At 43.8% G+C, this 23,907-nt stretch overlaps 1 protein-coding gene across 2 annotated transcripts in view; it reads left to right on the top strand.

The window, feature by feature from the left end:
• The first annotated feature begins 5,426 nt into the window (after positions 1-5,426).
• ANKRD52 (ankyrin repeat domain 52) overlaps positions 5,427-23,907 on the top strand; it is a 44,590-nt gene continuing 26,109 nt past the window's right edge. For both annotated transcript variants that reach the window (XM_035103764.2, XM_035103765.2), the window contains exons 1-4: positions 5,427-5,587; positions 12,716-12,799; positions 18,193-18,271; positions 19,741-19,811. In XM_035103764.2, the coding sequence (XP_034959655.1) occupies positions 5,561-5,587; positions 12,716-12,799; positions 18,193-18,271; positions 19,741-19,811 (261 nt within the window). In that variant the 5' untranslated portion in view covers positions 5,427-5,560. The remainder of the gene's footprint in view (positions 5,588-12,715; positions 12,800-18,192; positions 18,272-19,740; positions 19,812-23,907) is intronic.

The raw sequence follows: 23,907 nt of genomic DNA, 5'->3' as shown, positions 1-23,907 counted from the left end.
ACGGCAGACCAACACGGCTACCTACCTGTAACTAGAAGTTTGGAGCTATCTAGTTTGGAGCTATTGAGTAAGATTAGAAGAGATACTGTATTAGGTTCTCTATAATATATGCTGCTCTGACTACTAGGAAAATATCTGAAATGCAGATTGGATGAATCATGGTTCATTTCATTTTTTTAATCACACTGAGTGCTGTGCAGGACTCAGCTATCAGAGCACGCCCCAATACAATTAATGCAAAGCACATATATTACAAATTCTTTTGCAACCGTTAGAAAGATTAATTGATTACTTTAAGGTAGGAATCACACAGGGAGTGGCAACGGTCCCAGCAGCATTGCAAATTTCACTCGGTGCACTTTGGCAACCAAATAGGTTGGAGGCAATGGGAGAGAATTATCTGTTTACATGCCCTCTTTCTTCTAGCTTATGGGGGCCTACTGAGGATGCTTTGTCTGAAGTCCCTCCAAATCCTGCCACTGATTTGACATCTCATAATTTAAAAAATAAAAGCAAGGTTAGACACCTAGAGAAGTAAAATGCATTTGGAATTATAAATAGAGCTTTGTATTTCTTCTTTGGGGCCAAACCTGAATGCAGTATTTGATCTCCATCTCTTAACTGTCAGGAGTCCTTTAAGTCCAGTCGCGAACAACTCTGGGGTTGCTGAGCTCATCTCACTTTACTGGCCGAGGGAGCCGGCATTTGTCCGCAGACAGTTTTTCCAGGTCATGTGGCCAGCATGACTAAACTGCTTATAGTGAAACCAGAGCAGCGCATGGAAACACCGTTTACCTTCCCACCAGAGCAGTACCTACGGTATTTATCTACTTGCACTTTGACATGCTTTCGAACTGCTAGGTTGGCAGGAGCTGGGACCGAGCAACGAGAGCTCACTCCGTCGTGGGGATTCGAACCACCGACCTTCCAATCGGCAAGCCCTAGGCTCAGTGGTTTAGACCACAGCGCCACCAGCATCCCTAATTGATCTCCATCTCTAAAGGACCCCCTCTTATTATTGCCATATTCCATGCATATTTAGGATATTAGGTTGATGGAGTATAGGTTAAACTTTTTCCCTCTGAGGCTCTTACCCAGGCATCCCCAAACTGCGGCCCTCCAGATATTTTGGCCTACAACTCCCATGATCCCTAGCTAAGAGGACCAGTGTCAGGGGTGATGGGAATTGTAGTCCAAAACATCTGGAGGGCTGAAGTTTGGGGGTGCCTGCTCTTACCTCTCAGAAACTCTCCTCTAGCTTCCCAAAATTTTGGGAAACAACATGCAGGATGAGTAATATGGAAATAAAACAAAATGGTAATATGAGGGAAGTCCAGGGGGGGGAGGAGGGGAAATATGGAAAATTGTTAGCGAAATATTGTTAGAGGATGTATACACGGAAAAACCAATTAAAAATATATTTTTTAAAGAAACTCTCCTCTAGCTGAGGTCCCTTGAATCACTGCTTGATTTTAGCCACATGCATGCCCATCTGACAGTGATATCATGAAACGGCGCAGGCAACTGAGTAATATGTAATAACCAGTGCTGCAGTTTAGGCACTTCTCTGGTCTAATCCAGTGGCAGGTTAAAACTTGCCTTCCCCTTGTGCCTTTAACAGTGACTTGCAGAAATCAGGCAAAGCTTTCCACAGCATGGAGAGAAACATAACCTTCTGCTAATGTTCTGCATATTCAGCCACTGTTAGAAGCAGAATTACAGGGGCAGATTAAGAAGTTGGCAACTGTAAATTCATTGGTTGCTGCATAGTGCAATTTTTAACCATGGCACCAGAAAGTACAGTGGATACTGCCCTCTACTGGACCTGAGAAATTCTGTGCCATAGCCTCACCACAAATTCAGCCTTCCCCATGCAATCCTGTAAAAGCAACACATATATTTGACACAGTATCTTCAGATATACAGAAAGGAAACCACATTTAAGGCTTGAGATTGGGCTAGTGGTAGGAGCCGATCTCAATTCTGTTAATATGCAATGAGTATGAAGAAATAATGAAAAAGAAAGACAGCAATTCTTCTCCAATATGCTAAATAAATGGAACTGACAGGAAATCTAATTATCTGACATTCTGCTTTGATTTTAACAAATGTGACAAGGTGAAATAGTCTGATCCTAGCCATATGAAGAATGAGCATGGGTTGTAATGACAGGACAGGATCAAATGCACACTCTTGAGACATCTTGGTTGGAAATCTGTTCTTAGGAGACCTGTGAGAGGTCTGCCATTCTATATTTAGGGAAGAGTCATAAACATTTTCCTGCCAGTGGCTACTGTTCAACTCAGCTGTAATTGCATGCTTATGCCAGATTAAATTGGCGCTATTATAAGTCATTATTTCTCTACTCTCTGGATAGTTATGAAACTAACTTCCACAAGTTATGCACACAGCCTGAACCAACAGAGGATATCAATCTGGATGTTTATTTGACAGTGCAAATCCTATGGCTCTAATCTTACATGCCAATGTTTCCCAAATTCTCCCGCCCCCATAGACAAGTTCAAATTTGCTGAGGGTCTTGGACCACTTAATAATTATTCTGCCTTGTGTAGCAATTGTAACATACCATGCTAGATGCTATGATTTTAATTGCATTTTTACAGAAATGCTGCAGTCCCCCTGAATGAAGCTTAAAGACCACTGGTGGTCCACATCACAGACCACCTTTTGGGAACCCCTGTTACCATCATCTTCCTAGAAGCAATACATGCAACACCTTTTTAATTGAGGAATGAATATTGTGGGCACTGAGAAACATGGAAGCTGTTTATTTAAACGGCACATACCGTACACAGCTAATTCACAATTTACACACATTTAACTTGTGTGCATTCAGTTTATGCACTTGGTGAAATTTTAAAGAATAAAATAAAAGTGGGTGGGTATGCAGGGAAAAAAGACTTTGGCAATCCCACCTGCCAGACCCCAACATTTTTTGACTATGCGCAATTTTGGCTGTACGCGTTATCCCCTGGAACGTAACCCCCTGTGTAAGTTGAGAGTCGCCTGTACTTTTCATGAGTTTTGCACCTGTAGCTTTTATTAATCAGTTAACATACCCTCCAACATTTCTCTGATGAAAATAGGGATGTCCTATTCCATACTACTACTGCTACTACTAATATTATTTATGCCCCACCCATCTAACAGCATCGCCCCAGTCACTCTGGGTGGCTTCCAACATACTGTATATAAAAACATAATAGACATTAAAAAGCTTCCCTATACAGGGCTGCCTTCAGATGTCTTCTAAAGGTTGTATAATTATTTGTCTCTTTGGCTTGGGAGTCGCATAACCCGCTCCAACTAATGCCAGTGTACTGGAAGAAGCAAAATCACCAGTGTCGAAGCAATGATTCTTCAACATCAACTTTGTTGGAATGGTTATGTTGTTCAGATGCCTGATTACTGTCTTTCAAAGCAACTACTCTATTCCGAACTTAAAAATGGAAAGTGTAATGGTGGTGGTCAACAAAAAAGGCAAATATTTATAAGGCAAATATTTATAAATGTAGTATAAACATAAACAATTGGGAAACACTGGCCTGCAAGCGCTCCCATTGGAGAACAGTCTTTACCAAAGTGTCATGGGTTTTGAAGACACTTGAACTCAGGACAAAAGGGAGAAACATGCTAAGAGGAAGGCACATTTGGCAAACCCTCACTCTGATCAATTCCTGCCTGGAAACCTATGTGCCCACTGTGGAAGGACATGTGGCTCCAGACTTGGCCTTCACAGTCACTTACGTACTCACTGTTAAGACTGTGTTCATGGAAGGCTATTTTACTCAAGTGATCGCCAAAGAAGAAGACCCTCCAACATTTCTCCGATGAAAAAAGGAACGTCCCAAGGAAAAGCAGTACATTCTCGGATCAAATCAGAAATTGGTGCGGCTTCTGTAAATCCAGAAAATAGGGACACTTGCAGGGTCTGCGGTATTTTTAGGCCTGCCACCTTAAAGCACTCTCACCTGCTTCTAGGGGCAGAGGGGTCTTTGGCCTGTCCAATAAAATATTTGAGGGGGTCGCCCCCTCAAAAAAAGTTGATGGACATTGGCATTCAAATGGTGTGCATGTGCTGCATCATGTGATCAAATGCAGGGCTGGGTTTACCTGGCTCCTTCCAATATTTTGTTCAAGTTGGCTCACCTAGGAAAAAGCAAGCCCTCTTGAACTGAAGCTAGGGCTTCTTCTGAGTCAAACCCTCTGGCTGAGTCTGTTTACTAATAATAATAATTTTATTATTTATACCCCACCCATCTGGTTGGGTTTCCCCAGCCACTGAGCAGCTCATATATAAGAGCATAATAAAACATCAAGCATTAGAATCTTCCCGTACAGGGCTGCCTTCAGATGTATTCTAAAAGTTGCGTATTTATCTCCTTGACATCTGAAGAGAGCGTGTTCTACAGAGAGGGCTCCACTACCGAGCAGGCCCTAGTGCCGACTCTGAGCCTTGGGGGAATCACTCACTTTGATAGTGGCTTGCATATGCCCGCCTTCTCCACATTAATCAATATGGAGCAAACACCACCACAGTCCCAAATCAGAACGGCTAAATCGAATCAAAAACCCTCCCTCAATGTTGCTTTTTCCTGCTCACTCCTGCATCAAGCACCTACACACATATTTAAAAAATGCTGTGAAAATCCTTTTTTAATTAAAAAAAAGTTTTGAAAAAAATAATCTAATCTTACATAGCTCGCTTTCGCCACCTAGTGCCACATTTTGTATACTGCACTTCACAACACATTTTAAATGGTTCACACAGTATTTGCAGCCCAGTCCCTTGGGTCTCACAACATAATGGGTGATGAAATTTAGAAGGGAGGATCCCCTAAGAAACACCAAATCGCAGCAGGGAAAGAAAACAAAATGTGATGGGGCCTGGGATGTTTCAGTAGTAGACATCTGGGGACAGGAGTATTAGTATTAGTATTAGTAGTAGTAATACCTAATAATTTATTATCTGCCCAAATGGCTGAGTATGGATTTGACATGGCTAGTGCCACATGCTTGGGAATAATTCCGAGGCGCCAGAGGTGCACTGTATCCGGGAATTAAGTGAAGCAACAAAAATAATATTTGCAGGAAAGGGAAACCAGAATAAATTTAAAGGCGTTGGAACCGCCTGAGGTAAAAAGAAAGAAGCCTCCTCCCGCCTCCCAGGATGCTGCCTGAGCGCCTCAGGCCTGGGCCATTTCTCCCCTCATGAGGGAAGGCCTGGAACGAGGGTCCCCTCAGCCCTCGCTCGGGATGCGCTGGGCGGGCTGGCGGCCTCGCCGCCCCCTGGGACAGGGCGGGCCTCGGCGGCTGGGCCTCCCCGGCAGGGGTCGCTGCTTCGGCGAAGACCTGCCTCCTCCTCCTCCTCCTCCCGCTGCCTTCCTCCCTCCGGTGGGCGGGCTCAGTTTGCTCTCGCCGCCCGCCCCACCACCAGCAGCCGGAGGGCGCCGCGGCAGCCGAAGCGCGATCGATGCCGGGAGCTCGGAGGAGGCGGCGGCGCTGCTGAGCGAAGCGCGGGGGGCGGCCCCGCCCGGAGATGGGGATTCTCAGCATCACGGACCAGGTAACGGGGTGGGGGTGGGGGGTGCGTGTGTGTGTGTGAGAGAGAGAGAGAGAGAGAGAGAGAGAGAAAAGGAGCTTTCGCCGCCCTCCTTCCCTCCCTCACCATCCTGCACAACAAACATAGGCACCAGACCCGGCCTCGGCTCCTGCCTTCGCGCGCTCGGCCGCGCCAGCTACGCCAGCTCGGGGATGCGCGGCCTATTGTGGAGCCGCCCACCCTCGCGCGCCGGGAGCGGCCCTTGCGTCTCGTCTGAGGCGCTCCGGCGGCGGCGCCTCCGTGGAACCCCGGCCTCGAGAGACTGGAGAACGAGGGGAGGCAGGAGAAAAGGAGCCGGGCGGACCTGGGCCCGAGCCAGATGCTGCCGCCGCCGCCGCCATCCCGAGAAGGCCGTGGGCGCCCTGGTTCCGCGCAGAAGCCTCTTTTCTTTCCCGCCTAAGGCGAAGGAGCTTCTTGTTTCCCAGGCTCTCGGCTCTCTTCCTTGCTTCTACTAGAAAATCCCTTCGCTTTCCCCTCCATATCTAGCTGTTTATCTAATCATTGGAACCAGCTTTTTGACTCGCATTTGCACCTGCGAATTCACCCCCCCCCCCACACACATACACACGTTTCTCTTCTCCCCATTGCTAACACTTTGTGCTAGCTTCTCTCTCTTTCCTCCTTTCTGAGATTCAAACACACACACACCCAACATAAACGATACCCTCTGTTGCCAGAAAGGTGAATTTCTCTCTCTCTCACACACACATCATAGTATTGGGGCGAAAGAAGAACTTGCACCTGGCAGGACTTCTCTTCCTGTGCAAGTTCTAAAAGGTGCAGGAGCCTTCCCCAGGTATAGACAGATTTTTCTAGCAAGCCTGTTTCTTGTCCATAGTCTGCTTCCCCATCCATCACTGGCCAGGTCTTTGGATTGCCTCTGTTATTTCCTCTTCCTACATACCAGAGTATCTGCCTATGGTTCAAGCCTCCTGTTACTTCTTAAATATCTCTCCATTTCAGAGCTTTGGAAGTTGAACCACTGGTCCAAGGCAAATGACAATTCCTTCTGGGCCAAAGTCAGGCTTGCTGCTCAGCTGTGTTGTGATGGGCAAGAAATTTTTCATGGACTTTGTTTCTGTTCACATGCATATAAACACACTTGCAAAAGGTGACTTGCCCCTTTTCTACCAACCTCCCCTTTTGCAGCTTGTAAATCTCAAATCCTTCCAGTGCTATTGTGCTTTTGGCCTTTGTGTTGTTTTCTTGCATAGCCTGTGCATTTTCTCCATTCTTGTTACTTGCATGAGGTTAATCTTGCTTATCTGTTCCATAAAATGATAGCTTGCCATTACGGTTGCCCTATGTTTCCCAGTAGATTGGCATCTGATCCTCATTCTGTGAATATAGCAGGAAACATATGTTGAATTTCTCTTACACCCGTTGCTTCTTAGACAATGGTAAACTTATGACATTTGACCATTCGATATTCTGTTACAGGATCTAATGAAACCCCGAGGGTTCTGCATTAAGTATTCCTGTAACAGGGGCTTCACTTACTTAATGTAGAAAATAATTACTGAGTGCATGAGTAAACTTAGGAATAGTAACCAAAACTATCTTACTCATTTTTCTGCTTCTCCAGACATCCCAGAAACATTTATTCTTTTAATACCACCCACTTTGAGGAATTTTGCCATTTTACTTAAGTGTGCAGTGTTTACAGTACTTGGCCAATGCAGATTCACTGCAGTGCCTGAGATCACATCCACAACACATATTTAAAGCACTCTTATGGCTCCCCACAAATAATCCTGGGAACTGTACTTAAAGGGTACTTGGGAGGCTCTTCACAGAGCTGCACTTCCCAGCACCCTTTAAAAAACCCACAGTTTCCAGTGTTGTTTGGGGGGTGGGGTTGGCCATGACTGTTAAAAGTGGTGTAAGCGTGCTTTAAGTGTATGGTCTAGATGTTATTTGAGTTATAAGCTCCATTAACCGATCTACCTAGTGGTAGTAATTATCATCATCATCATTATTGGTGAAGTGCCTTTCAGGAGTTTGGGTAGTGTGAGTGGAGGGCCTTCCCTGCTAGCCATCTGTTGTCATTGGGCAAAGAAGGAACAGAGCTGGTTCTCCATGACTGTCTCTGGGTCTCACTTGCCTGAATGATAGACAATGGGTCATCCCCACCGCCTGTCTTGTATTGTACTTGTCAGGGACTTACTTGTATGTGCAAACAGATGCACTGCCTCCTCCATTTCTTGGAGGTGGAAGCCAGAATCTGGCATATATGATCATTGCTTCCAAAGCATATTCAATCACAAAGTGCTTGGCAATAATTCTCATTTATCTTCATGCCAATCCTATGAGGTAAATCATTTATATTTAGGCCAGCAAAATCCCAAGTTTCCGATAGCTTGAGCTAGAATTTTTTTATTAGTGGGTTTTACCTCTGGACCCTTTCTGGCTGGCACTAAAAATCTGAAACAGGTTCTTGAAAATTCTAAACAAATTCCAGCCCCATTAATATTCCCATTATGTTGATAGATAGGTGTCATTAGGTTTTCCAGGTCCAGCACTTCAACCACACAAATTTAACTTGGATTTTTGAAGCTAAAGCAGGCACCCCCAAACTGCGGCCCTCCAGATGTTTTGGCCTACAACTCCCATGATCCCTAGCTAACAGGACCAGTGGTCAGGGATGATGGGAATTGTAGTCCAAAACATCTGGAGGGCCGAAGTTTGGGGATGCCTGAGCTAAAGCATTCACCTTATTGGGTGTGTCATTCCAGCTGCTCAAGGAGGTGCCCAACTCTAAATTGTGGAGGCATGATGATCATTCTAGGAATTGGTCTTCTCCCTAAAGGAGGGATGCAGAGTCCCCTGCATTCCATGTGGATGACTCATCTCTCCCCCTTTATGCCTTCATCCTTTTGCTGCTATATCCAAGCACTTTGGTGGAGGGAAGTAAACCTGGGGTTAGCTAGACAAAAACGCTGCATCTGGAAAGATTTGCAGAGGCTGGAGTTTTTCTTTTGGAAGATGAGATGAGCAGATGGGACTGGCAACCACTCTGCCTTTCTACTAGGCTGCACTGTGTGTAGGAGGGCCATGGGGGCATTTGGTACAGCTCTACTGTATTTTCCCTCTTCTCATAGGATTGCTGTTTAAAGCTGTGCCAAGTAGATAAGGGGTCCATCTTGCTTGTGTACTTTGATTGCATGCCTATTCAGTGTATGCCTTGCAAGCCAGAGCTATAAATGATAAATAATTGAGTCTTACAAGCCTTGTGTGTTAAGCATTGTGTGTGCACAAGGAAAGGCTTGGTAGAGTTATGCAGTCATTATGAATTTACATTCTGATCAGTGTACATAGAAATATGCAGGATGTTTTGTGTGTGTGTGTGTGTGTGGATTGGGTGGTATTGAAAGGTATAGCTGCTGACAGTATAGCTGAATAGGCGTTGTGCCTTTAGATCTGTCTGCTTTATTTCCCCTTAATGGAATATCTTTAGGTCAAACTCCAGGACATCTCTGTAAGTTTTATAGGTATAGGTTGCAATCCTAACCATGTGTATTCAGAAGAAAGTCCTGTTGAATTCAGTGGGGTGACTCCTGGGTAAGTGTGGTTGGGACTGGAGCCTTAAATGTTCAGAAGGAAGTACAAATTGCAGAGAACTCAGAGGAGGTCTCCTGTGTTGTTGCACTGAGGCTTGGAACAGGCAGAAGTGCCAACATTCAGCATGACGTAAGACCTCTATTTCCTTTCTTTTGAGTCCTCTGGAATGAACAGAAATGTTGGAAGCGGGGGAGGTTCTTGCATTTTACACTGAGCTTTGGGGCATACAGAAGCACCAAGAGTTGTGTTGATTCTGCCTTTTGTAGAGGTGTGCATACCACAGGAATCTGGGATAGGGGGAAATGGCAACCCAAAATAGTCACTTGTCTACTGAGCTGAGCCAAAATTTGTGGATACTTGCCTTTGGAACTACAGATAGCCAGAAGATTCAACATACAGTAATTTTCTCTTTATTATCTATCATTGGTAAAAGACAAGCTCAGAAGTATTTGCGTGCGCCAACCCTGTGAATTTAGGTAAATGTTTTCCTTCATTGACTTGGTAAATTGCAGTTACATTGTCAGTAGTCTAGAGAATTCTGGTGCATCTGCCCTGACTTGTTAAATTAAGCATTTGCTTTATGGGTATTTAGATTAATTGGCTCATTATTTATATAGCTATTTCCGTCTCATATTTCTAGTGTCCGTGCACCACTTAGGGTGTTCTACAGCAATTTAAAACAATGCAACATACAACAAAAATTCAATGAAACATGTACGATGAAAATAAAGATGCAGAATAAAATGTGAAGGAAGATATGACAGGCATAGGTTTTAAACATAGGTTTAAATAAAACAGCAGCACTTTGAAGGCAAAGGCCTGTTGGAATATGAATGTCTTCCCCAGCTGGTGAAGAAAGCCAGAGGGGGGCATCCAGAGGTTAATGTGTTTCATAATATTGGTGTAGCCACTGAGGAGGCCCTATTGCTTGTCACCATCAATTATGCTTCCACCTTAGATGCTTCCACCCTGCTTGTGATCTTAGGAAGCAGGTAGGTTGCTATGGGAAGAGGTGATCTCTCAGGAATCCTGGACCCTAGCCATTTAAGGCTTTAAAGATAATCGCCAACACGTATTGTTTCTGTTCTATGGTAATTGACTTAACGCAATTGCTTTTTTAAAAAAAGCAAGAAGAAATACATTCACAGAAGTCAGATATAAAAGCCTGCTAGAGGCTTTCTACTGAATTTAGCCCTTTGCATCCTGTGCTTGGAAATCTCTTTATTTGTAGTAGCAGGTATAATTTAGTCTGTATCTCTAAGGAGGGGGCATACTTTAGTTGAAGTATGCATATTTCTGTATTAGACCCCAGATTTGATCAGTGGCTTTGTACATATGAAACTCCCAACTTGGGTCTCTCACTGGTGTTAGGAAAGATGTCTTGATACCTTTGAAAAATGAGTTTGATGTGTTGTGCTATTTAGGTGAATTGTCAATCCAGCCTATTTAAACTTAAAGAGAGATGGCTTTTTATACCTTGTTCTGATTTTTGTGGCATGCTTTATTTGTTTATCTAGAACAGGCATCCCCAAACTGCGGCCCTCCAGATGTTTTGGCCTACAACTCCCATGATCCCTAGCTAACAGGACCAGTTGTCAGGGATGATGGGAATTGTAGTCAAAAACATCTGGAGGGCCGAAGTTTGGGGATGCCTGATCTAGAATAAGAGAATCTCAGAATTGTAGAGTTGGAAGGGACCCCTGAGGGTCATCTAGTCCAACCCCCAGCAATGTAGGAATCTCGACTAAAGCTTGAAATCAACATACTGTACACTACATCCACAGAATTCCCCTGATCCAACAAGTTTGTAACTTTTATCAAAAAATGAAATGAGATTCCTCTGGCTGCAGAAATCGGTGGCGAGATGATTCCCTGATCCTCTCCTGACTGCACTGGCTGCCGATTAGTTTCTGGGCCCAATTCAAAAGTGCTGGCTTTGTCCTATGACTCAGGGCCGCAATACCTCAAGTAATGCCTTTCCTCACATGAACCTACTGTACCTGGACCCTGAGATATCATTGCATGAAAGAAGGCAGCAATACGAGGCCTTTTCTGCAGTGGCTCCCCATTTGTGGAATGCTCTCCCCAGGGTGGTTCGATTGGTGCCTTCAACCAGGTCTTTGGCTGGTATAACATCTTGTACCTCTTTTAAGTGCAAGACAGGAGTGCCTGGCGTGCTATGGTCCATGGGGTCACGAAGAGTCGGACACGACTAAACGACTAAACAAACAACAACAACCTCTTTTAAATGTGTTTGGGGGGAGGGAAGTTTATTGGTTTGTTGTTTTTGTTCTTATCAAGCATTTAATGTTTTTGTCTTGTATTTTACTCTGTGTACCACCCTGAGATCTACTGATGAAGGATGGTACACAAATTTGATATAAATAAATAAAAGATATGGGGACAACATTTACCTGTCTCCAGTCTGCAGGGACCTCACTTGTTTTCCAAGAATTCTCACAGATTATAGAAAGAGGCAAAGTACCTAAGTGTTCCCTTTCCACCTCTTTTTTGTACCTTGGTCTTCAGCCACCTTCTTGCATTGTTTATTCTGTTATCACCAGGTTGGGCACTGCTTTCCTTTTGGTTGAAGACAGAGGCAAAGCAGGCACCAGGCAATTCCGCCTTCTGTCTGTCAGAATAGCAATTCCCTGTCTTCTTCACACAAAGGACCTATTACTTGCTTCAAACACAGCTGAAGAAACCTTTAAAATTTGTTTTTCACCACTCTTGCAAGCCTCTAGCCCAAAATCTGTGTCTTGGGTGAGGGCATGGAATTGATTTTGAAGCTCTAGTGACCCAGCATGGCTCCTGGCAGTCCTGCTTCTGTGTGTCATGTTCCTCCAGGGGTTTGTCTCCTGCTATGGGCAGTCTTCCTCCTCCCTAGGGGCACCCCACCTTTGTCGCTGTTCCAGGATAGTCCGCTCTGCTCTAGCGAGAAGTTTTTCATCTTGCCCAATAGCTCAAAGTGTGAAAAGGCAGGCCTCGAGTTGCTGTACCTTCTCTTCCAGCAAGGCAGCCAGCTTGCACATGCTGCTTTTGTAGTTTTGCACATTCTCAGGTAGGAAGACAAACATGGTACAGGTGTTGCAAGTCACTGCAGCAGTTCCCTCACCATCCATGTGTCTTGGTCCTGTGTATACCATGAGACAGCACTCCAGGCCTCTGCTTCGAAATACCCTCAGAAGTCCTGGTCATGAGCTCCCAGAGGCTGCTTTTCAAGGCCTCGTTTTTCACAAAGGGGCTCACAATATAACAAGTACAGGGGGCAACCATTTTGCACATGTTTGATTGGCACAATACCACTGATGCATGTGCTGTTTTCAGCCCCGAAGGGGTGGGTTTGGGCTTATGCACACTCCGCCGATGCATGTAATGACCCAGGGTGCAACCTCTGCGCAAACGGGGAGTTGCCTGTATGTAAAAATAACAAAGATCCAGATGGAAAGAAATGAAATAATAAGCTAGCACATAACTATTCCCTTTCTCCTCCTGCTTATTTTACAGTCGCTCTTTTCTCCTCCTTTATAGCCTCCTCTGGTCCAAGCCATCTTTAATCGTGATATAGAGGAAGTACGGTCATTGCTGAGCCAGAAGGAGAATATCAATGTACTGGTAAGTTTTGGAGCACCAGTTTTTCCTTGTAATACTGAACCTGCTTCTTTCAACTTTGCACGAAGCTTACATTTTCCTTTTGGCTAAACTCCCCTCATCACCACCACCACACACACATTGTGGGTAGAGCAGGGGAGTACGAATTGATCCATGCACTATGTGTCCCTTTTAGAATTTGTGTTTAAGAACTAGGAAGTGCTAAAGCAGGGGTTGGAAGCATCTTTCATCCCATGGACACATTTGCAAACCACCAAAGCTGTTGTGGACACCATACACACACAAACTATGTATACGTGTGCACACTGCAGTCTCAAATATGCAATCACTCTCCCCTTCTGCTAGCAGTTAGGCTTTAAAAACCACTGCTGGTTTATTTCAAGCCTAATTGTAATTTTACGTTGTGAACTGCCCTGATTTAATAAATAATAATAAAATAATTTCAGCAGGTTGAGGGGCAGAGTAGTTGAAATTTGTGGCTCCGGGGAAGGCTTCTGCAGGTGCTGGTGTGCCCGCAGGTGCAACGTTGGCAACCCTTCTACTAAAGTTTCCCAGCTTAGCAAGCTTAAATGCTTGTTTTAACTATTTGATGTTTTGCCATTGTGGTGCAGTGACTGGATCAGGGGTCAGTAAACTTTTTCAGCAGGGGGCCGGTCCACTGTCCCTCAAACCTTGTGGGGGACAGACTATATTTTGGGGGGGGGGATGAACAAATTCCTATGCCCCACAAATAACCCAGAGATGCATTTTAAATAAAAGGACACATTCTACTCATGTAAAAACATGCTGATTCCCGGACTGTCCGTGGGCTGGATTTAGAAGGCGATTGGGCCGCATCCGGCCCCCAGGCCTTAGTTTGGGGACCCCTGGACTGGATATTGGTCTCTGACAGACCTGGGTTTGGAATCCAGTTTAGTCACACTCTTTGTGGGTTTATTGCCTAGTTTTCATCTCTGGACCTCAGTTTCCCATTTGTAAAATGGGAATGATGGTGAGCACAGGGTTGTTGCAGTGACAGATACAGACTGTGAAGTACTGTGCAGACACAGAATTGGTATACAGGGCTGAAAGGCCCACACGTCACCAGTAAATGTTGACTTTGTTGGGAATCGGCTGTACCAGATGTATTGGTCTAGCTGTACAGAGCGGTGGGTGGCACTGGGATCAGCTGTTCTCTTTGGCACCAAGTGTGTTCTGGATTAGTCTTGTGGCCTCTGAGTGAGAACAGCCTGTGTTACAGTGGTGTTCATCTTGTTCTTGTCTAGCCCACGAAACAGTAATTGGCTCTTCATTTCATCTTAGCTCATTCAGCTGAGGCGCATTTAATATAGGCCCATTATAGCCCGTTTTGTGTGAGAAGTAGAAACTCTTAGGGTTTGGAGCAAACCAGGGGGTGTGACAATTAAATACATCTTAGGCTGTCTCCAGAACATATCAGTAGTAGCCCAGACTCAGGAATGTGAGAAATCCAGAATCTTGGGTGTTTGAGCACATGAGCAACAAGTTTGATGAACTGGCAAAGAATACTCATCAAAGCAGATTATACATATTTGGGCCATATTTCCAGTAGAATAATAAGATGGTTTAAGCAATTAGTAGGATCTCTTTTGGATTGCATATGTTCTGTTCTGGACACCCAAGTTTCAGAGTGTTCTAACAATTGGATTTAAGGAGCATCCCTTAGGAAACCTGCTTAAAAATCTTGCTTGCTGCAAGGGGGCAAACCAAACTTTCTCCTAACTGTGAGCAATTCTACAACACAGTATTACAGAAGGACTTGATGCATTGACACATGTTGATAGCCAAGGGCTGCTGGTTTCTTGGGAATGCAGAGGGATTTCTCCCTCTTTATTCCACCTTTGGCACAAGTGGAAGAAACAAACCAGGAAGCTGCAATTAAGCATGACTTTTTGCAATATCTGAACTTGGGATCGTGGTTTGTATTTTCCTACCAAGCCAGGATTGTCAGCCAGCCATAAAATGAAGTTCCTCCCACCCCCGGTTGGCCTATGAAGCCTGGCTCTTTAGGTGAAAAACAAACCACAATACAAGATTCAAACGTCATGGAAAACCAAGCTTAATTATGGCTTCCTGGTTTGTTTCTGCCACTCATGCCGGAGAGGAATAAAGGAGGAGTATTTGGATAGCATGCTGCATTCCAGTAAATCAGGATAGCCAGCAGCTCTGGTTTATTGTAACATGCGAACATTCATGTTTCCCACTTAACTAAGAAAAGGCTGATGCGGCTGCAAGATTGCCTTTTATTTAGGGGCAAAGATGTCAGTAGATGACTTGGGTGTGTGTGGAGGGGGGAGATTGAAGTGAAAAGTGGTGCTTTATGGGGTTAAACTAGCAACATGCAATCTACAAAATGAAAATGAGAATATTGGCAACTGTTTACCATGTTAATGGGAACAACCTATTATTAGGCAGATCCCTGATGGGCAGGATATAGTCTGCTGCCTCTTGAAATAGGCGACAAACAAACTCTCCCAATACTTCACATGGACTCACCCCCCCCTTCAATCCAAGTCACAGTGTGCCACATAGATAGCAGATACACTGCCAGCAAAGCACATACAGTACAGTGGTACCTCGGTTTATGAACACAATTGGTTCCAGAAGTCTGTTCATAAACTGAAGCGTTCATAAACTGAAGCGAACTTTCCCATTGAAAGTAATGGAAAGTGGATTAATCCGTTCCAGACGGTCTGCGGAGTAACCGTTCATAACCTGAAGCGAACTTTCCCATTGAAAGTAATGGAAAGTGGATTAATCCGTTCCAGACGGGTCCGCGGAGTACTTAAACTGAAGCGTTCATAAACTGAAACATGGGTGTAATTAGTTCCGGAAGTCTGTTCATAAACTGAAGCGTTCATAAACTGAAGCGAACTTTCCCATTAAAAGTAATGGAAAGTGAATTAATCCGTTCCAGATGGGTCCGCGGCGTTCATAAACCGAAAATTCATAAACCGAGGTGTTCATAAACCGAGGTTCCACTGTAATTCCAGGTGACCAAATGAGTGCACTGAGCTAAATGAATCCTTGTTGCACTTTGAGTAAGATGATACTTTTTATTGGACTTGGCTCTCAGGCTGAAAATGAAACCACACTGTTGAGCTTTACAGTACTGTACTCATCTCCATTGTCTCTTGAGACGGACAGATGCCAACAACACATTCATTCTAGTTTGTAATAATAAAATATTAGATATTCGGGTGTATGTTTCTTTTCTTTCATTTTTTGTATGGTCACCCTGCTTTGGGTCCATTGATTAAAAACTTGGGAGGAAATTACTTGAAAAGCAAGTCATGTGATATTTTCCTATCCATGCACCTTGGATTAAAAAAGATTTACAACTTGGTCCCATTTGCTTGGAAGTTCCACTAAATTGTATAGAACTAGTGTTCTTGTGCTTAAGATTGCAGAATGAGGGTTAAATGCTTTCCTCTGATCTTGGTTGTGCACTTTGTGTATGTTAGAGGGGATCTAAGTAGCTAAGAATTAAAGAAAAAGAGAGTTGCTTGGAATGGTTCAGCTCATTTCTAAATCAGTTGTTCTGCAGCTGAGAAATGAAATTTAAGTTTGGCTTGATTGCCAGACTTTCTTGCTCTTTTTTATTTTTTCGCTTACTCTTTTTTCTTTCTTTTTACCAATGAGAGAGATGCCTATGGAACCATAGGGGTGAAGAGCAGGTTAATAATCATAATAATAATGTAATAATAATAGTTGTTCAGGACTCAAGAATCCATGTTTCAAATTGGCTTTGACTTTTAAGTATGGGGCTGTGTCCCATTTGATCATTTGGCCTTAGAGCACTGATATCCCTCTGAGCAGTTAATGCCAAGCACTTGGCACCAAACCCAAAGGCCAAATGCTGGTTGATTTGATACAGAATCTAAGTGGTGCTTCCTGCCTTTTGATAGCCTTGATTTTATGCCTTATCAGAGCTGTTTGCCTTGCTCTTAGGATTTGCTTGTTTGGAGCATGACGATTAGAAGCAAATGAAGTAGCAAGGTCTACATCCAGAACAACCTTGATTTGTCTTTGAGGGAGCCGTTCATCCAAGAGTTCTGAATAGATTGAAGATGTTTGTTGGAAATTTCAGCCTCACTTTTAGTGCTCAGCTCAGCTCAGCTGCTATACTCTAACCCGGGGCGGGGGACATTTTCTAAGAATAGATTAAACTTTTATTAAAAGAAGAAAGAAGAATGTTTTATTAATAAAATAATAAAAATATTAGATTGAAATTTTGAAATTCTCTGAGGGAGGGAGGACCTGATGGGTCAGAAATGCACTGGATTATAAACTTTTGAACATTAAATATTAAATGGTTTGTTCTACCCCTTTACTCTCCCCCCCGCCCCCCATTTGCCTGGGGTTTCCCTCTTTCTCTACTCTTACATTATACAAAGGCCTTGCCATGTTCCCATGTTACTGGGGAAAAGCAGTGGGGCAGAACAGGCATATGGATTTTCTTCTTACAGGGTGAACACTTGCTCCTGGCTGAAGGTGATCCACTCTTTAAGCAAACTTTCATGGCTTGTGGGAGACATGTTTTGAGGGTTGCAGTCAGTAACGCCATGGGTTAACAACCAGGTTTAAAATTTCAGCTACATTGTCTTTGCAAAACTTTTGCTATACTGTATAAAGTCTTAAGCTTCAATTTGTCACTGGGTAGATAAGCTCAGAGATATTGCTACATATCTCAGCACATCGAGGTAATTGGTCTATAGACTGGCAACAGCAGCATGGAACAGTATTCTAGTAGCTGGTCCCATTGCACAATGGGACTTCCCCATGTGCCCTTGAATCTGTTCTAGGGGTTCCCCCTGTTAAGATTCCTGCTCCGTGATTGCAGGCAAGGATTGCTGTCTATCACATGATGGTGTATGTTTTCATTCCACAGAGTGGGAAGTGACGGAGGCAGGATGTTTGTGTTACTGTGTTCCGTGAAGTGGGACCATTGTCCTTTGTTTTTTCTCTTTTTGCTGTCTGATGAGAAGGTGGCAGGAGCTAAGTCAGAATGCTCCGAGTGTATTATACGTAAATAAAAATAGATTAGCCAAAATGCTGTGCTATTGGTTCTGTTACGCAAACTGTGAATACTCTGCGGATCCCTGAGTGTGCTAATGCCTTTTGGCATCAGTCACTGTGATGTTTGGGCAGAAGAAAGCTTTTGAAGCTCCCAAACGATCGACCAGGCAGGAGAGAACATGCCAACACCCCCAACCCTCTAGATTAGGGGAAGGAGAGGAGGCAAACGTTCTGTTGCACAAGCACAAACCATTGCACTGATGAAACAATTGCCTTAGTGCTGTGTTGGATTCCTCCCATGGCTTTTTGATTCCACTTTAACATCTTCCATTTATCTCTATTGTGTTTCCCCAAATCAGGACCAAGAGAGACGAACCCCTCTGCATGCAGCTGCATATTTGGGAGACGCCGCTATTCTTGAACTCCTAATACTATCAGGTAAGAAGTGATGGTGCATGTTCTGGTTGATAAGAGATGAAAGTGTTGTGCAGCGGTTCACCCAGGTCAGGTCTAGCAGTTTCAGGGCATTTGCTGAATAGAAAAAGAAAGCCTTCCCTTCCTATCTTGAGGGAACTGGTGGCAGTTTGGTACAGGCTTGCCTATATCACTGCCCAAACCAGGCATTCCCAAACTTCGGCCCTCCAGATGTTTTGGACTACAATTCCCATCATCCTTGACCACTGATCCTGTTAGCTAGGGATCATGGGAGTTGTAGGCCAAAACATCTGGAGGGCTGCAGTTTGGGGATGCCTGGCCCAAACTGTCAGAAGTGGCAGAGTCACAGAGAGGATCAAGTACCGTAACACTGATAGATTCTGTGCAGTCCTGCAGTTGAGAGCACTGACTTTAAACTGGGGTGGTGAGGGGCAGCTTTATATTCCATGTTCAGCTCCGGCTTCAGGCAAATTGCTATTGCTCATCTTCTGTTAACAAGCCTTTAAGGCAGGAATTATAATGATCTACAATTTAAACAGTCACAAGAATGAATGAGAGGATCGTAAAGTGCTTTTATATTAAAAGTGCTAAAGTTAGCAGATTGCTGCTAGTAATATTATTGGAGTCATGATTCTGCAGCAGCAAAGATTTATGGAAACGTTCTAATTCAGTGAAGCTATTTTGAAACAGACAGCTCTATCCACTGTAACTCTTCCTGTATGGGTTGCAGGGCAGAGTTGGCTTTCTGGACAGTGAAGCCAACACAGATGGTTCTCAACGCATATGCTAAATGTCTCCAAGTTAATGGTAATGGAAGAAGTTGGCTATTGATGGTATATAATTTTAAAACAAGCGTAAGTTTTTGAAAGCTGCCGGTTTTCAGCTATTTCTCTTTTGATGAGGATCGGGACACTAAATAGTGTGATCCTACTTGTACAAACTAATTATTCTTCCTTTTCAAGCATGCTTAAGCATGGCTTCTGAACATGGTATCTTTCGTTAAGAAGAATTTTGCATCTCTGTCCTTGTGAGAAAGTTCTGTGAGTCAGAGGTTCTTTTCATTTAAACAACTGGACTGCCTTTATCAGTTGCATAGTTAAAGTTAGTGGAAGTGAGACTGGATTTTGTACATTTCAGGAGGCCAACATAACATTAACCTTGAGATGCGTGTGATATTGATACACCATGCTCTTGAGTCTAAGGAATAGCACAATCAATATGTGCACAACTTATTTGCAGCTTAGTTTTTTGAATGGTGGGCATTTTCTGCAAATACATAGTGAGATAATGGCTACAATCCTAGCTCCACTTACCAGGAAGCAAGCCCCATTGAATCCAGTTATACTTCTGAGTAAACATGGTTAGGATTTCATTTTAAGGGGATAAATGGATTCTGATACTGGGTGCAGGGACAAAGGATGCTTTTCATCAGTATAAGATCTTGCTTTATCTCTCCTATCTGCCTTGGGCAGGTGCTAACGTTAATGCAAAGGACACCCTTTGGCTAACCCCGTTACACCGTGCTGCAGCTGCTCGCAATGAGGTAGGTCCTAGTTCCTTTGACCTGTTTTCATTCATCCTGTTAAAGTGGCAAAGGAGATCCTCTTTCTCATAGGGCCCTCCTACAGCCACCCTTTGAGCAACTTCATTTCCCCCTTCATATGCCAGTGCTTACCCTGGGTCATGATGAAAACCAGTAGCTATCTTGAATGTTTGCAAACAAGAGTTATCTTAACCGTGAAAGGTGGAGCGAGACCTGTTGCCTTCCTTGAAGTTCATCTTTGTTGGCCTTATTGTGACTTAATGTAGCTGGGTAAGTTTCAAGTGAGGAGGGGTCCTGCTACATCTTGTGTACCTCAAATTTCTGATTGCTGTAGCCTGTATCTTCCCCCTCCCCTTTAATTAAAATGGATGGACAAATTAGTTGTGTACATGAAAAGAGTATGAAGTCAGAATTACCTGTCCTTGAAGTTTGCTGGAATGAGGGAAATTACAGAATAGTGTGTTATGTTCCATAACCCCCCATTCCACGGTCAGCATTTCTACTGAATGCCAATTTTGTCTGAATTAAGCTTCAATTTGTTGCCCTTACTCTTGTCTATTACCAATTCAAACATGGACCGGCTTCCCTGGAATTTGATGGAAAGGAGAGAGAGTTGGGTATCATTGGTACACTGGTGACACCAAACCCTAAAAATGAGTGGTTTAACATGGATGCTAAATAGAACTGGGTACAAGATGGAACTAGGACATTGGCCAAGGAGTCTAACAGGAATCCCCCAGCAGCACTTTCTAGAACCACCCCTGGAACTCCACAAAATGAAGCCTGCAAGTCCTGTCCCAGTCAGATGATTATGAGAGTTGATGGTATTGAAAGCTGCATAGATGGTCTTGCAGAACCAACAAAGAATTATCCCCCCCTGCCAATTCCTGGTGTATATAGCTCACTAAGGTGACTAAATCTGCCTCAGTCCCATAATCAGACATGAAGTAAGATTGAAATGGATCTAAATAATCCACCTCGCCTACCTGGAGTGTGATGTCACGCACAAACTCTGGCGTCTTGCCCAGAAATGGAGTATTGGGGACAGGCAAGAGAAATTATCCCATGTGACGAGGTTCAAGGAAGCTTCTTAAAATACATTAGTGCCCTTGCTCGGCCAGTTCCCTTGGCAGCTATTATAAGCCAAGAAGGGCAAGCGTGGAGCACACAAATAATAGGCCTCACCCTTCCATGGATCCTGTCCATATGCCTGAGCTGTACAAATTGAAACTGTCCCCTATAACTGGACAAGTTAGTCTAGGTTTGTCACCTGGTGCCGAGTAAGGATCAGGTGACCAGGCAGGAAAGCTCAATAAAAGCTCCCCCTCTCCCCACTCCTAACTTTTTGTCCAAAAACAGCTAATTTAGGACTGTGTAGAAAAGAAGGTTAGTAACTTTTGTACACTTGTTTGCAATAATAATAATAATAATAATAATAATAATAATAATAATAATATGACTGGGTTTCCAACCAAACATTAAAAACAGTACAGCATCAAACATTAAAAACTTCCCTAAACAGGGCCGCCTTTAGTTGTCTTCTGAAAGTAGAATAGTTACTTATTGCTCGGGGGTCACATAACCACTGGTTTGCTTTAAAGTCATAAATCAATATTCTGTATCCCAGGGTGCCAAGATCTGCAATTTCTGCACAAGCTGAATACATTATGAATCTAATCTGGCCCTGTGACACAAGGACAAGTGAGCATTTTTAGCAGGATTAGGAATGGAGGTTTGCACAGAATGCATGGATGTGGAAGCTCCCTTTTGCCCACAGACGCATGCACACTCAGTGATCTAAATAGTGCGCTAAACTAAAGTTGCCTTAATTTTCTCACAGACTGTTCTTTTTTAAAAAAAGTGTTGGTGTTAATATTTTATTGAAAAGGTTTTAATTATAAAGAAATAAAGTGATACAAAGAAAAATAAAAGGCACAAAAATGTGTAGCAAAATATATATATGCAAATATCCGAAAAATACCGTAACCCATCCATTCTTTTATAAATTTGATATTATCACAGTCTGTTCTTGACACAGAGTTGTAGAAAATGCCACCCCTTTCCTGATTGATGTATTCTCTTACACGCTGCTACATTAATTCAGAGATAGAGAAGTTTGCATTTCCGTGAGTAGGATAACATCCATAACTTGATAATAGAGCAGCTTTTCATCCTAAGGGTGCTGTTGTAATATGTTGGTATATTTCTCTGTAAAAGCAGAAAGTTGCTTTTTTTTTGTACAGATGATTGTGGAGTAAGTTTTATGCCCTTAATTGCACAAAGACTGGGCTCCCAAGAGACGGTCCTCCTCGAAAAGCTTCCGCTGTTCCTCAGCAGAGTCTGTTAACTTGTGTAATTGCCTTTTCCTGCTGACCTCACAGCTTCAGGCCATTTCCAGCAGCCGAGAAGCACCACTTAAGCTGGCTCAATTAATTCACCTCTTTGCTGCAGAAAAGCGTCAGCATTTTTATTGATGCTTGACTTCCAGGGGCAGGGTGGGTGGTTCCTACTCCTGAGTTTGTAAGGCAGCGAGGAGAGACTCTGGTATATTTCCTTACACAAATGAAGAAAAACGTATGCCCCTGGGCTGCTTTTGCCTCCTGCCAAGCTTCTTACACCTCATGGGCCACTAAAGAGCATTTGTTAGCTACAGGATCACAATTACTCAGTGGCAGCATCACTCTAGAAGTCCCCAGAGAGAGAACTAGGGACTCCTATGGTGGCTTCAGCAAACTGTATGGGTTGAATCCGACAAAGTCATTATGCAAGCAAAATGACATACTTGCGCAATAGTATTATTATTGCTGCTACTGTTATTACATTTATTGTTCAACATTGACTAGCAGGTCCCAGGATTTAAAATTCTGTACAGTGGTACCTTGGTTCTCGAACTTAATCCATTCTGGGAGTCCGTTCTACTCCTGAAACTGTTCGAAAACCAAGATGCGGCTTCCGATTGGCTGCAGGAGCTTCCCGCACTCAAGCAGAAGCTGCGTCAGACATTCGGCTTCCGAAAAATGTTCACAAACCGAAACAGTTCCGGGTTTGCAGCGTTCGGGAGCCAATTTGTTCGACAACTAAGCTGTTCAAGAACCAAGCCCTTCTGTATTAAAAGCAGTTAAAACAAATTACAGTCACGGAAATAGGGTGGGTCTTAAAATCACAGGTCTCAGGTGTTAAAGAGGTGATCTTCAACATTTGCTGAAAGCTATATAGTGAAGGTGCCAGATGCATCTCTGTGGAGAGGGAATTCCACAACTTTAAGGAGCTGAGGTTTCCAAGTTGTTTTTCAAGGGCAGCCCCACGTAGAGCACATTGCAGTAATCCGTTCTGAGAACTACCAGAGCATGGAGTGCCATGAACAAGTCCTCTCTGTCCAAAAGGGGTTGTAGCTGAAAACAGGCACCCCCCAAGTCCTCAAGCGACAATGTTGGATCCAGGAGTTACCCCCAAGCTACAAACCTGCTCCTTCCAGGGGAGTTCAACCTCAACCAAAGAACGCTGTCTTACTCTCCCTCTCTTCCTGACGCTCCCCAAATCTGCTCTGGAGAGTTAGAGGAAACCCCAGAGCTGATGTGGCAGAAGTCGCATTACATGAGCAGATGTCATTCTTCTTGCACAGTTACTTTGTTGGCTGCAATCCTATACCAGGCAGCGTGGGCATACTATTGAAACCAAGCCAGCTGCCATGTTTGGGAGGCCTTGGATCTAAAGCCCTTCTTGGCTGGGTTCTCATCTCCTGCCCCCACCTGAGGCTCACATGAACCCTTGCTGCTGCCTCCCCACCCTCTTCTCTGGTAGTCTCTAACACTCTCACCCTAGCTGTCTATATCTTGAAGCTTTGACCTGACAGTAAGCTGCTCTTAGACAGAAGACTTCCTTGGAATTCAGACTAATCTCATTTGAGCTCAGAGGCTTGACACACTGAAAGTATGAATCCAAACATTCTTGGCACCTTGGGAATTTGGGCAAAAGGAGACCGTTTCACATTATTGCCCTTTTAGTTGTTGTATCAATTCAGGTGCTTTATTTAATATTCTGCGTATAGCAGGTGCCTGTAATATTTAAAACTCTTTGCCACCAGCGGACCGGCCAA

The sequence above is a fragment of the Zootoca vivipara genome, chromosome 2, assembly GCF_963506605.1.
Source record: "Zootoca vivipara chromosome 2, rZooViv1.1, whole genome shotgun sequence".
NCBI lineage: Eukaryota > Metazoa > Chordata > Lepidosauria > Squamata > Lacertidae > Zootoca > Zootoca vivipara.
The sequence above is the reverse complement of the archived record's forward strand: the minus strand, read 5'-3'. Positions and strand labels throughout refer to the sequence as shown.